The 14770-nt window shown below is 47.4% G+C and overlaps 1 protein-coding gene and 5 non-coding genes across 6 annotated transcripts; 3 read left to right on the top strand and 3 right to left on the bottom strand.

The window, feature by feature from the left end:
• The first annotated feature begins 2918 nt into the window (after positions 1-2918).
• trnad-guc (transfer RNA aspartic acid (anticodon GUC)) lies at positions 2919-2990 on the top strand. Its single transcript has one exon. It is a non-coding gene; the product is annotated as a tRNA-Asp (tRNA).
• A 1358-nt stretch (positions 2991-4348) lies between these two features.
• Positions 4349-4420, top strand: trnad-guc (transfer RNA aspartic acid (anticodon GUC)). Its single transcript has one exon. It is a non-coding gene; the product is annotated as a tRNA-Asp (tRNA).
• Positions 4421-4716: 296 nt separating this feature from the next.
• Positions 4717-4788, bottom strand: trnad-guc (transfer RNA aspartic acid (anticodon GUC)). The gene has a single exon. It is a non-coding gene; the product is annotated as a tRNA-Asp (tRNA).
• An 880-nt stretch (positions 4789-5668) lies between these two features.
• On the bottom strand, positions 5669-5741 carry trnav-aac (transfer RNA valine (anticodon AAC)). The gene has a single exon. It is a non-coding gene; the product is annotated as a tRNA-Val (tRNA).
• A 490-nt stretch (positions 5742-6231) lies between these two features.
• Positions 6232-6304, bottom strand: trnav-cac (transfer RNA valine (anticodon CAC)). Its single transcript has one exon. It is a non-coding gene; the product is annotated as a tRNA-Val (tRNA).
• A 5846-nt stretch (positions 6305-12150) lies between these two features.
• On the top strand, positions 12151-14665 carry LOC142401601 (early growth response protein 1-like). The gene is made up of 2 exons (XM_075487068.1): positions 12151-12886; positions 13373-14665. Exons 1-2 carry the CDS (start codon positions 12673-12675, stop codon positions 14422-14424), a joined length of 1266 nt encoding a protein of 421 aa, XP_075343183.1. The 5' UTR covers positions 12151-12672; the 3' UTR covers positions 14425-14665.
• The last annotated feature ends 105 nt before the right edge of the window (positions 14666-14770 follow it).

Raw genomic sequence — 14770 nt, 5'->3', positions numbered from 1 at the left:
TCTCTGGCATCTCCTGGCTGACCGGGTGAAGCATCTGTGGACTCCTCTCTTTGTTCTCGGCTTCTCTCTCTAAGCAGCCGCGCAGCTTTCAAAATGTTGGAGCCGTTATCGGTCACCACGAGCAGCACCTTGTTGTCGCATATGTCCCATGCATTTAATGTCTCATCAATGCAGCGAGCAGTTGCCTCTCCAGTGTGTGGGTGCTCTATTTGGTGTAGGTTTAACAGAGCATGGTAAACTTGGCCTCCAGGTGGATGATAAAAACATGCTGAGACACCTATGAAAGATGCTGTTAATCCCCTCTTACTCCAACCATCCAAACAGAGGGTCAGCTTCCTCACGTCCGTTAAGATCTCTTTTAATTTGTGCTTTGCCTTTTCCATCTTAGCTCCAAAAAGGTTATTCACTCTTGCAGCACCGGGGGATTTGAATTTTGGTTCGAGTAACGTGCAGAACCCTTTGAAAGCACTGGAGTCACACAGTCGTGTCGATATCCCAGTCTCGATAAAAATGTTAACCAATGCATCTTCTCGCTTGTGGTGTTCTTGTGTATTTACTAACCAGCAGCTATTTGGTCGTCGGTGAAAACAGTCCATTAAAGTGGTCTCCTTCCCCGTGCTACCTGGCCGGAATGTTGTTTCTCTTTCGCGGGGTGGCGGTGGGCTACTCACAGATGCTAGCTTGTCAAGGTACTCCAGATTATGCGAGCTTCTTAAATGGACTTTAAGATTTGTGGGATTTTTCCCCTTGAGAAGTAAGCCACATATTTTGTCTGTTTCCAGTACAAGGCCCTTGCTTTTATCTCTCTCCTCGTCATATTCAGAAAAATCCCATGTGGGACTTTGACGTTTTCTCCCAACTTTTGCTGCAGCCATGATGAGTTGCGCTGTGGGTGACGTCGGACCGTGAGGCGCATTAAGGTGCTGCTGCTGCCATCTGGAGTTAAACTGCCAGAAAAAATTGATCATACCAAGAAGCTTATATTTAATTGACAGAGACGAAAACGAAGGAAATTATTTCTATAATTTAAGTTAGTTTTAGTTAGTTTTCGAAACACGCAATATAGTTTCAGTTTGTTATCGTTTTTGTCTTTGAATTTTCGTTTTTATTTATTTCAGTTAACGAAATTGTTTTTTTAATTTTAGTTTTCGTTATTTCGTTCATTTTCGTTAACGATAATAACCTCGGTGTGCACATCAGCGATGACCTAACCTGGAGTAGACATTCTGACATGACAGTAAAAACTGCCCAGAAGCGCCTTTATTTTCTGAGGAGACTCAAGAAGTTTGGCATGTCTACTAAAACTCTCACTAACTTCTATAGAGCATCCTCTCTGGCTGCATCAAGCCACTTTAGTTTTGTACTTATTTCCAACTGTATATTCAATTCAATTCAAAATTAAAAAATACTTTATTTATCCCAGAGGGAAATTAAATGTTGATGTAGCTCAATTAAATGAAGGAGTTATTATAGATGCTGATGGCTGTGGGCAGGAAAGATTTCCTGTAGCGGTCTGTTTTGCATCCAAACTGAAGAAGCCTTTGACTGAAGAGACTCTGTTTTCTGATAACAGTCTCATGGAGAGGATGTTCAGGGTTGTCCATAATTCTCTTGATTTTATGCAAAATCCTTCTTTGCATTATTGTCACTGCCTGCTGTGCAGAGCGAGCAGCAAACAGCGTAACAGGCGCGGCTGTCGGCAGGCGGCAGCAGGCAGTGATACAAAGGGAGAGAAAATAGGGCCACGAGATTGTGAGGTCTGACTTTTTCCTGTTTTTTTTTGGTTGCCACAAAGTCGTGCACAAACAGGACGGACCAATTAGAATCCAGACTCAGAGAGGAAGTGCCGTACAGGCACCTGTACGACTCCACGTCAACTCCAAGAACTCGCTGACGGAGATTGGCAGAACTTTGGGGGATTTGCTGTTTCATTCACTGGAAGCTTTGAGTTTTATAAAAAGCGCTAAATAAAACCGGTTATTATTATTATTGTTGCATCCTGAAAGTAATGAGATAATTCCCAGGTGTGTCCACTGAAGCTCAGTTTCATAAAAAACAAAGGAAAGGTAACAATACACTTAACAGTCCTATAACAGACGATCATGGTGAGAACACATGGAACATAAAGACGATTGAAACTTCTGCAGGCTCATCAGCTGTTATGTCAGTAAATATATATATGTATAATAATAATATAATATAATAATATATATATATATATAATTACTGACATAATATATATATATATATAGTTATTATGTGAGTAATGGGTGAGAATGCTGATCGTTGAGCACATGATGCTGCTCTTCCTGCTTTGTTTCCTGACAGTTAGCTGAAGTGTTTTTACTTTTTTCAGTTATTTACGTTCTGATCTGAGCCGCAGGTTAAGTTTCTGCATTTATCTGCATTTTATTTGATGTTTTTTTTAGTTTAAATACATATTTACTAATGTCCAGCATGTTTTATTGTTTAAAATTAAAAGTTTTTTATTTTTCTTGTTTTTAAATACAGACATTCAAAATACACATTTCAGAGCTTTGATCATGATACCGTGAAACCGTGATATTTCTGCCTCAGGTTATCATACCGAGTAAGAAATAAAAGTCTTCCGTATCTATCCATGTCATTCAAAGTGCAAAACTCCAGCAACATACATCCATCACATGTCATATCACATCTCATATTATCTATTGTTTTTTTTATTTATTGGTATAAAAGTCCCAAACCTTTGTTGGATGAAACAAATGGACAAAGTAGATGTGTTATCTGCTCTCCTTCTGTCACTGAATGGAGAGTCAGCGAGGAAAGTTTAAGCGGCTACAGCGCCAAAAGGCAGCAGTGGCCGGAGGGGGTATTACATCCGTAGTGGACGGGTGCGTGGATAAAAACAGCACTGCGGTGCTTTTTTTTCATGTCAATCCTCGTTAGTATAGTGGTGAGTATCCCCGCCTGTCACGCGGGAGACCGGGGTTCGATTCCCCGACGGGGAGGTATACTTTTTTTTTTTTTCCCAATTGCTCCAAGGTTTCTCAACCAGGATGAAAACCACATTACTCCTCTATGCAGCACATTTTGCTAAATTAAGTAAAAGTGGATAAAAAAAGACACTTTAGTAATTTAATACGTTATGTTATGATGAAGAAAATACATCCTGACATGACATTTAGAAAACCTGAAGCCAAGTAGTGCCAACCTGTAACCAACCAACCCAAACCGACATGTAACATTCATCATACTGACGAAGAACACAAGAAAGCATGCATGTACTTTCTGTGGATAATAACAAATCAGAAACTCACCGCTAGTCGTAACATAAGCTCACTTTCCTTCTTCTTCTCGTACAGATGTGCTCTCGCCGGTCTCTCTCGAATTTAAACGGCAGGTGAAAATGACCCTCCCAAAATGTCCTCCCCACCACAGACTCTATAATACTACAGATTCGCCACTCACGGTGCATTTCCGGATTCCAACGAGGCAATTTTGGTTGCAGTTCCACGCTTTTTCCACGTGGGGCGCTCAATTTTGGAGACCAGAATGAATGGAGTCCTATGGAGCTATACGCCCTAGCGTGCCCTTATCTCAAGATATAATTTTTTCTCTAGTAATTCGAATGTTGTGTTCGAAAGAGGATGTTTGGAAAATACCCATGGCTGAGTTTTAGATTTTTAGAGCCACTCATTTGCTTAAAAAAAGGATTTGAAGTGTATATGACGTCATACATAGCTTACGACCGGAGATGCCGCTTTACGGCAACAATCCTGCTTGTTGTTGGTCTCAAAGGCAGCAGCGTTTTCAAGGAAGAGCTGTAGTAAGAGAGAATGTGTGGTGACATCACAGATTCTTAGGCTGTGGTAACATAAGCGGAAAAAGTCCATCTTAATTCTGTTGTATGTTGGTATGGAGCCGGCCGTCAAGCGGTGCCTCTGGTCGTAATTCATTCTTTCGCCGGTCATTAGCACAATGCTAGCGCGTGGTGGACAACAAGAAGCCAACCTGTAAGAAATCAAAGGGATATATGTACTCGTTCAGTAGATTTTTGACTTGAAACCCATGTTGAGCTTTGAGAAACTACATTCAAATCTGAGCGCTCTTGAGGAGACTTAGGTGAAACTGACCATTTGTAGCATCTAGCTCTATTGGGCCCCATTCATTCTGGTCTCCACCGACGCCCCCAGTGGAATTCTGGTGGAACTGCAGCCAAAAAGCCGGTACAATGGGGCTTAATAGAGAGTGGCAAGGCTGTTAGTTATAATGGCTGTGTCCCCACCCCCCAAAAAAGGTCCTCACTTCCGGGCCTGAGGCCACCGCGTGGACAAAACCGGCACTGCGGACCGATTTTCTGTGCCAATCCTCGTTAGTATAGTGGTAAGTATCCCCGCCTGTCACGCGGGAGACCGGGGTTCGATTCCCCGACGGGGAGGCATACTTTTTTTTTTTTCTTCCCCAGCTGCTACAAGGTTTCTCAACCAGGATCCAGGATGAAAACCACATTACTCCTCTATGATAGGTGGCGCTGTACCCATTCCAGCTGTTGCTAATAGAGCCACTTCCTGTTGACCTCTTCACCACCAACAACAACAACAAACTCAGGCATTGGAGAAAGATGGAGAACGCAGAGCCAGATGAAGCTACGTCCCTCTACATTTGGTCTGTGATGAGCTGCTTGTTGCACAAACTCGATGCCCAACGGAGCAGTTGAAAAAAAAAAAAGTATGCCTCCCCGTCGGGGAATCGAACCCCGGTCTCCCGCGTGACAGGCGGGGATACTCACCACTATACTAACGAGGATTGACATGAAAAAAAAGCTCCGCATTGCTGGTTTTGTAGGTGGCCGCCCGGAGTGTTTAGCTAAACGGCTCTAAACCGTTTCCCATTCATTCTCTATGGTAGAGTGTTTAGCTAAACGGCTCTAAACCGTTTCCCATTCATTCTCTATGGTAGAGTGTTTAGCTAAACGGCTCTAAACCGTTTCCCATTCATTCTCTATGGTAGAGTGTTTAGCTAAACGGCTCTAAACCGTTTCCCATTCATTCTCTATGGTAGAGTGTTTAGCTAAACGGCTCTAAACCGTTTCCCATTCATTCTCTATGGTAGAGTGTTTAGCTAAACGGCTCTAAACCGTTTCCCATTCATTCTCTATGGTAGAGTGTTTAGCTAAACGGCTCTAAACCGTTTCCCATTCATTCTCTATGGTAGAGTGTTTAGCTAAACGGCTCTAAACCGTTTCCCATTCATTCTCTATGGTAGTGCTGAACCACTACGGATGTAATACCCCCTCCGGCCACTGCCGCCTTTTGGCGCTGCAGCCGCTTCAACTTTCCTCGCTGACTCTCCATTCAGTGACAGAAGGAGAGCAGATAACACATCTACTTTGTCCATTTGTTTCATCCAACAAAGGTTTGGGACTTTTATACCAATAAATAAATAAAACAATAGATAGTGAAAATAAACTGCTTGAACTGTGTTTCAGCCACAAAAAGACCACAATTGAAATTTATTAATATAAATTAAATAAATGATCATGACAAGGATAAAGTAAAAAATAAAATACAATTATTATTTACGCAAAAATTGTCAGAATTGTTCTTTTTCATTTTTTGGTGTATAATTATTATTATTTAATTATTATTATTGTTAAGAACTTAGCGATTCTTAGCGGGAAAATAACTGTTTCCGCCCGGTTTCGAACCGGGGACCTTTCGCGTGTTAGGCGAACGTGATAACCACTACACTACGGAAACCTGTGATACCGCCGGCCCCTGGACAGATGTTCATATGTGCTGTACCTCAGGTGCTGCCGACACATCCAGAGCAAATGAGTAATGGACTCAGGGCAAAGGTCACAAAAGGTACAGTTTACCTTGTTAGTGAGAAGAAAGTGATTTGGGAGCAACCAGGTAAATTTCCAAGATATATTAATCGATTCCAAAAAGGCACAACAGCAGGAGTAGAAGTCGCCTCCTTCTGAAACCGGGATCTAACTGACTTATTATTGTTACGAAGAAGAGGGTAAAAACATATTTTTCCAACAGGAGAATGTATGGGAGTAAGAGTTGGAGACTGATGATAAGTGAAGGCTGCGATATCTCGCTGCTTGGAAGTGAACCGGTTGTGGTCTTCCGGGAGCCCAAATATAGCGACATGGGGAGAAACCTTTATGATCGTCAAAAATTTCTACCATCACACAATTTAATTGAACCTCAGCCGTTCAATCTGTTAAAAAGGAAGAAGTGTTTCCGCCCGGTTTCGAACCGGGGACCTTTCGCGTGTGAGGCGAACGTGATAACCACTACACTACGGAAACTGGTTCCCACAACTAGGTATCACGTGTACATTTACTGAGAGATACAGAAGGTACAGAAGGTGAATACTCTTCAGAATAAAAGCTTGTAATAGCTGTACAGAAAGACAGAGGCTGAGTTTGAAACCGCATACTACATACTGCATACTGCATACTGCATACTGCATACTGCATACTGCATACTACATACTGCATACTGCATACTGCATACTACATACTGCATACTGCATACTGCATACTGCATACTGCATACTGCATACTACATACTGCATACTGCATACTGCATACTACATACTGCATACTGCATACTGCATACTGCATACTGCATACTACAAACTCTGCATACTGCATACTACATACTACATACTGCATACTGCATACTGCATACTACATACTGCATACTGCATACTGCATACTGCATACTACAAACTCTGCATACTGCATACTACATACTACATACTGCATACTGCATACTGCATACTACAAACTCTGCATACTGCATACTACATACTGCATACTGCATACTACATACTACATACTGCATACTGCATACTGCATACTACAAACTCTGCATACTACATACTAAATACTACATACTACATACTGCATACTACATACTACATACTGCATACTGCATACTGCATACTACATACTTCATACTGCATACTGATCAATCAGACACCATGCAGAGCGTTTACCCACAATGCATTTCTATCCTGCCTGAGCCGAAATCAGCCGGCCTGAAGCTGATTTCCCTTAAGCTCTAAACTCTGTAAACTTTAGCAACATTTGAAACATTTTCAGGTGAGAAAGTAGTCGTTTAGATCCCCAACGTGTTGAAAACCTGACAAAATACCGGCTGTTTACTATTTTGTTCCCACGAATTTGGCGCTACTAAAGCTAGCCGCAGTGAGCAACGCACTTCCGGTTATTTTCACAAAATAAAATACCCGTTGCCTTTTATCATAGGGAAAGCCATTACCATACAATTGGTGCTTTTGTTTTGAAAACAGGAAGTGAACCTACCTTCGTTGTAGCTAGCTTGAAACTGCCGTTTTGACAGGAAATGACGATCGGCGACGTCACGTTACGTTGCATCTTGGGTAGTTTGAGTATGAGTAGTAACCTCATGATGCATACCCAACATTTAGGAGAATCTAGTATGCATCCGGGAACTTAAAAGAAGTTAAAGTTAGTAGGAGTAGTGGGAGAAGTAGGCGATTTCGAACACAGCCCAAGTTACACTAGCCTGGGCGAAAGCCGACTGTTGACTCTGTCAAACAGTCTGGAAAAATCCAAGAGGAATCTGTTTCCATGGAGGGTGGGACCTTACTCAGCAACTTAAATTCACTGGAGTTCCCTTAACCAATCAGTAATGTTTAGAAATGACGTTGGTTATGCAACGAAGTTCTTGCTTACTCTCGCGAGGCTCTAGCTCGCGAATCACGCTTCCCACATCCGCTTTCATTATACCGGGTTGCAACACTAACACAAACTTTTCCCAAAGCCAGTTGGAAGGAGAGCTATGACATCCTTGCCACTAACAAAGTTGACGAGGCATTCCTCTTGCTCTCGTTTTAATTGTGTAATGCTCTCCAGAGTTGAGACAACTTCATGGATAGCTTCTAGTGTATCTTCTTCTGTCGCCATGTTTATTTCCGCTGCGGTTGAACTACAATTATATGGACTACAATGGACTCCGCGCGTGAGTTCTGCGTCACCACTCGCAACTGTTTGCTGATTGGCAAAACACTGAGCGAACCGAGGTAGGGGGATTTGGCCAGACTATGTGCGGAGCCAAAATCTTTGGGCGGATGTACGTAGGATGGCGTCGCCAGGCTAAAGTTACACATGTGCAAGTCAGTCATTTTTTCTTGGGCAAGTCAAAGTCACCTTATTATTGCAATTTTACCTGCAGAATCTGATCCTAATAAAGTGAAAAGACGAGATAAAAGTAACTGTCAGTAAACATCATGGGCCGATGTGTCCAACCTGTTTAAAAGTTAAAACAATCATTTGGATTTGCATTGTAATTACTGATAATCAGTTAAATACATCATGGAATCAAACAGAACAGAAATGATTCAGATTCAGATTCAGATTCACTTTATTCGTCACTTAGATGCACTGTGGGTACATACATGTGAAAAGCTTGGAAGCTCCGATATACTAAAAACAAAATAAAACATGATAAAAACAACCGAAAACCTAAAACACTTAAAACAATAAATAAATAAACATAGGCAAGCATATCAGTTTTCACTGTTGTTTAAAAGTCTGACAGCCTGTGGGAAAAAACTGTTCCTCAGTCTGCTGGTGCGCGTTGGTAGGATCTTGTATCCCTTCACCCTTTTGGATTTTAGCAGGGAAAAAAGGTTTTTATGGGGGTGGGTGGGGTCTTTAATAATCCTCAGGGATTTGTTCAGGCAGCGCTGGGCGTAGAGGTCCTCCAGACTGGGCAGCTCACACCCGGTGATGTTCTTGGCAGTGCGAACAACCCTCCTCAACGCCTTGCGGTTTCTGTCCGTTCAGCTGCCGTACCAGGATGTGAAGCTGCCTGTCAAGAGGCTCTCTACTGTGCCTCTGGAGAAGTCCCTGATGGTGTTGGGTCTCAGGCCGAATTGCTTCAGGCGCCTGAGTCCATACAGGCGCTGTTGGGCCTTTCTGACAACTGCGGTCACATGGCAGTCCCAAGTCAGGTCCTTCTCAATGTTTACACCAAGATATTTGAAGGTGTCCACCCTCTCCACCTCTGAGCCGTTGATGGTGACTGGTTGTAGCTCCTCCTTCTTTTTCCTGTAGTCCACCATGATCTCTTTGGTCTTGCTGACATTCAGAGAGAGGTGATTGGCCATACACCACTGCTCCAAGATGGCCACCTCCTCCCTGTAGGCCGACTCATCGCCGCCAGAAATCAGACCCACCACTGCCGTGTCGTCAGCGAACTTCACAACATGGTTCGATGTCTGTGTCGCTACGCAGTCGTAGGTGTACAGGGAGTACAGGAGAGGGCTGAGGACACAGCCCTGTGGTGCCCCAATGCTGAGACTCAGACTGGAGGAGGTCCGACCAGCCACTCTCACCGACTGGGGGCGGTCTGTCAGGAAGTCCAGGATCCAGTCGCACAGTGGTGTGTTCAGGCCCAGGTCCCGGATGACTTCATAAAATGATTTATTGATGGCTTTCAATCTAAACAACTTCTGATTATAGTGTTTAGTATTTCAGTTGCCTTGCAGTTAACAAGAAAAAAGGCAAACATGTAAAAATCATCTGAAAGAACATAAAGAATCAGAAACATCTGTATGTTTCTGTATCATCTGAGACACCAGAGCTCTGAGCAGTTCAACTTCCAACATTCAGTCCATAGAAAGAGATTCCCTCACAGCGAGGATACAACATTAAAGGGGATAGAGAATCAAAATCGTCTTTTTCCCGTTTTTGGTGTTAGTTCTGAGTCTCCCCGCTGTGGGGAGTACACACTGTGCCAGCAAGCGTCAGAACCTCTGTTTCACGTACTCCCCCTTTTTTGAATATCCCCCAGAAAAAGTGCCAATCCGTGTTTGTGAAAAAGTGACGTCACTTTTTCAGCAATCGCCCCCCCCCCACACCCAAGTCCACAGCCACCCGTTTCAGACACGCCCCTTCGGCGAGAAACAGGAACAGGTGAGCCTTCCAAGGCTGTGAAAGCGGACTACGATCCCGGAAAGCAATGTTCGCAATCAATGGCTTTTATTTATTTTTAACAGCATCCCCAGTACGTACAACCGCCGACTTTTCCTTTGCTCTGCGCATTTCACGGAGTACAGTTTCACAAAGCTTACACGATTCCGAGCAGGCTTCAGTAGAGGCTCAGTTCTGCCAGGGACAGACAGACTGCAGCCAGCTGTGCGCTCCGCTGAGAAGCTGATCGGCTGCAGCCTCCCATCTATCCATGACCCGCAGCCTCCCATCTATCCATGACCCGCAGCCTCCCATCTATCCATGACCCGCAGCCTCCCATCTATCCATGACCCGCAGCCTCCCATCTATCCATGACCCGCAGCCTCCCATCTATCCATGACCTGCAGCCTCCCATCTATCCATGACCTGCAGCCTCCCATCTATCCATGACCTGCAGCCTCCCATCTATCCATGACCTGCAGCCTCCCATCTATCCATGACCCGCAGCCTCCCATCTATCCATGACCCGCAGCCTCCCATCTATCCATGACCTGCAGCCTCCCATCTATCCACGACCTGCAGCCTCCCATCTATCCATGACCTGCAGCCTCCCATCTATCCATGACCTGCAGCCTCCCATCTATCCCTGACCTGCAGCCTCCCATCTATCCACGACCTGCAGCCTCCCATCTATCCATGACCTGCAGCCTCCCATCTATCCATGACCTGCAGCCTCCCATCTATCCACGACCTGCAGCCTCCCATCTATCCATGACCTGCAGCCTCCCATCTATCCATGACCTGCAGCCTCCCATCTATCCATAACCTGCACGTCTCCAGGACTCTGGGGCGAGCAGGTCGGATCACAGCTGACCCTTCTCTATTTGCACCGCTCCCCTCGGGCAGGAGGCTTCGGTCCATTCGGACCAGAACCTCCCGTCACAAAAACAGTTTTTCCCCCTTGCAGTTGGACTTATGAACACTTCATAATCACCTCATAACCTGCCCCAGTCACTTTACCATCATTAAAACTGCACTAATGAAGCTGCACTGTTGTTGCTCTGTATATTGGATACTGTGTATTGTTGTACACACCTTGTACATTTTATATTCATATATTTTTATTCTTTATTTTTTATTATTATATCTAAAGGGAATGAGCTTTCTTTCCAGTCAGTGTATGAAGGGCAAATTAGACTTCTGCAACTGCGCACATCAATTGTCGCTTGGGTCTGGTCGCGAACCAGTTTTGCTGTTATGCATCTGCGCCCTCGGTCTGGAATTATTAGGGACGCACAGCAGTTTCCCCCCAAAAGTATTCGAGAACTCGCGAGAATATGGCGCCCCAGCACTGAACGAGAAGAACAACCACAGACAAGCGGAAAGGCACACCAAGGACCAATCACAGCTGCTGTTTGCTTGAGCTCTGCGTGGGTTTGCGTCCGTCCGACGTGTAGTCAGGACTTTTCTGAGGTGCGCGACGACGGGTGCAGACCCTCTGCGCGGGGGCGTGGTCACGCACAGAGACAGATTTGACGGTTGCAGAGGCTATGCGTCAAAGCATAAACTCAGCTTTACTCTATCGCTCTGCTTTCAGTGAGAGCAGGGGCAGCCAATCAAGCAGCGGCAACCGAATAGCCCCAACACCTACCTGCATTTCATAATGAGGTTGCCAGATAAGCTCTGAAACGACGCTAATAAGGGCAAACGACGCATTCTAAACCCAGCATAGTAACAGCTGTTTCAGAGAGCCTTTTCTTTTGGGCTACACATCACATCACAGAACAAGGATTAATGCCCCATTCAACCTTTCTCTATCACCTTTAAGCTTTGTTACATTCCACAGGTCTGTCTGCAGAGTACATCAATAAGTCCCTTTTTACTAAGTATTGCACTTGCAAAATATAATATTCGAGAGTTTCGTGTCTGCAAGCCGAGCGCGATGTGGCCTCATGGTGATCCCACCGTTAATTCCATTCATTTCTTCATTACATTCAAACTGAAAACATGAACTGAGCTCAATGGTCTGACAGGAAAACGCCCAAATAAGGCCTGAGGAAGTGATGACGCGCTTGGAAGAGCTCCATGTGACGTAGCGCCCGGAGAACTTGGCTGTGACGTGTCCCCGGGGTTTCCGGCCGCGGCGGCGGGCCGTGCTCCGGGTCCCGGCCGCCACGTGGGCCCCAGCGGACCCGGTCCGGGTCCGGGACCGAACCAGGCCGTTCACGCTCTGAAACACGCGACACAAAGGCAGCAGCGGCACCCGGAAGCCAGGGCCGCGCGTTCCCCGCTCTGCCCAAATATGGGCTTCCTCCCCGCCATATATGGGAACCTACGTCACGCAGGAGTCTTTATAAAGCCGGGAATCCCGAGCGAGCTCCTGACAGAACTCAAGTTCAAGTTGTGACCGCGCGCACGTGAACACACCGGCCCCCCAACCGGAAACAAACATCTGTTGTTGTTGTTGTTGTTGTTTACGTCCCCCGATCCCACGCAAACCGCCGGAAACAGCCGCCGGACCCGGAGCCCTGCAGCCTCCAGCCTTGGCTTCCTCCGGGCAGCAGCAGCAGCAGCGTCCGCCCGGCCACAGCGCCTCTCCGCGGGGCTCAGGAGCAGAGACCGAGCCGGTGTCCCTGCAGGAAGCGCTCCGTGCGCGGCTGAGCTCCTCACCCCGCACCGCCTCTTCCTCCTCCTCCTCCTCCTCCGGGGAGATGGCAGCGACCAAAGCGGAGCTGCTGCTGTCCTCCCTGCAGATCTCGGAGCCGCTGGCCGGCTTCCCGCCGCAGCTCTCCCCGCTGGACGCCTACCCGAAGCTGGAGGAGCTGCAGATGCTGCTGCAGAACGCGGCGGCCGGAGGCTCGCTGCTGGCGGCGTCCGCGGCCGAGGCGGCCGGGCTGCTGAGCGGGGACACCGGGGACTACGGAGGTGAGCAGCGGGGTGGGGGCGGCGGCAGAAACCTGACATAAAAACATCTAAAGTTACCTTAAAGGGTCCGTGAGGAGTTTTCCTACAAAAAGCTGCAAATGAAAGCGATTAAAGTGCAGAACTGTCTGCAGTGAACCTGTAACAAGCATTCAGTAAAATAATTACATTTAAATGAATTAAAAGGTCATTAAAGTGATGCTGCTTCCTTCTTTTATTTAATTTTTATGCTTTTAGCTGATTTTACTCAACTTATGAGACAAAAAACAAGATTTCTGAGATTTTTTTTGTCAAAAAGGAAACTGTGGTTTTAAGATGGAAAAGTTTGTTGTTCCCTGTGATGCAGAATTAAAAACAACAACAACAATAATAATAATAATAAACAGGAGAGTTGATGAGTGAAAATGTTGAAATAAGAACAGAAATGTAAAATAAAAACTGTAAAAACTTAAAGGTGACATTAACCCGCTCTTCTTCTTCTTTGCTCAGACTCTCTGGACCTCCCGGACCTCCCCCCCCTCACGCCCCGCCTCACCCCTCTGGCCTACAGCGGCCGCTTCACCTTCGAACCGTCCGCCTCCTCCAGCGGCGGCCTGTGGGCGGAGCCTCTGCTCAGCCTGTTTACGGGGTTGGTCAGCGTGGCCCCGCCCCCTGCAGCCTGCAGCCTGGCCAGCGCTCCCTCATCTGTGACATCATCAGTGACATCATCGTGTCAGCTGGGCCTCTGCTGCGGCTCGGCCGACATCGCCTCCGTCTTCTCTGCGGCGCCGACGTACCCGCCCGCCGCCGCCGCCTCTGACCCGCTGCTGCCGCCCGCCGAGGCCTTCCAGCCGCAGGGCCCCCCGCCCGCTTACCCCTCGCCCGCCATGGTGGTCCCGATGCTGCCGGACTACCTGCCGCAGCCGGACACCGCGCCGCCCCGGGACCAGAAGCCGCTCACGCCGCTCTCCACCATCAAAGCCTTCTCCTCGCAGATGCAGCCTCAGGGCTCCGCCCCCCAGCTCGCCAAGGCCAGCCGGCCCAGGAAGCCCGCCGCGGGCCGGCCGTGCAAGACGCCGCCGCACGAGCGGCCGTACGCCTGCCCCGCCCACGGCTGCGAGCGCCGCTTCTCGCGCTCGGACGAGCTGACGCGCCACGTGCGCGTGCACACGGGCCAGAAGCCGTTCCAGTGCCGCATCTGCATGCGCAGCTTCAGCCGCAGCGACCACCTGACCACGCACATCCGCACGCACACCGGCGAGAAGCCCTTCTCCTGCGCCGAGTGCGGGCGCAAGTTCGCCCGCAGCGACGAGCGCAAGCGGCACGCCAAGATCCACCAGAGGCAGCGGGACCGCAAGGGCGAGCGGAGCTCCGGGCCGCCGCCCGCCGCCTCCCCCGGCTCCTCCTCCCTCAGCCTGCAGGCCGCCTCCCCCGGCTTCTCCTCGCCGTCCCCCCACCTCTACGCCTCCTCGCCGTCCCCCCACCTGTACTCCTCCTGCTCCTCCCCGATGGGGAGCCCCCCGGCGGAGCTGGCCTCCCCCTGCAGCTCCAACATGTGCTGACGGGCAGGAGGCCGGCCTGACCTCTGACCTCTGACCTCTGACCCAGACTTTCCTCTCACAGGTCAGAGGATGAACTGATGATGAACTTCATGCTGTTTACATGTTGATACTGTACATATGAGAGCGTGCACAGATGTGCACGTCTGTGCACGTGGGGTGTTACCTACTGCGTAGGTTCTGGGACGTTTGTCTGTTCGCAGGTTTGTTTCTGTTTCTCCTGAAATAAAACCTGTAAAATCTTCTTTGTCTCAGCCAGTTTATTTGAGTTTATTCAACATTTTTATTCTTTCAGTTTGTTTTCTACGACACTTCTCTGAGTCGGGTTCATTCAGAGCCGATTTAAAAC

The sequence above is a fragment of the Odontesthes bonariensis genome, chromosome 16 (assembly GCF_027942865.1).
Source record: "Odontesthes bonariensis isolate fOdoBon6 chromosome 16, fOdoBon6.hap1, whole genome shotgun sequence".
Taxonomy (NCBI): domain Eukaryota; kingdom Metazoa; phylum Chordata; class Actinopteri; order Atheriniformes; family Atherinopsidae; genus Odontesthes; species Odontesthes bonariensis.
This window is presented reverse-complemented; position numbering and strand designations above follow the sequence as displayed.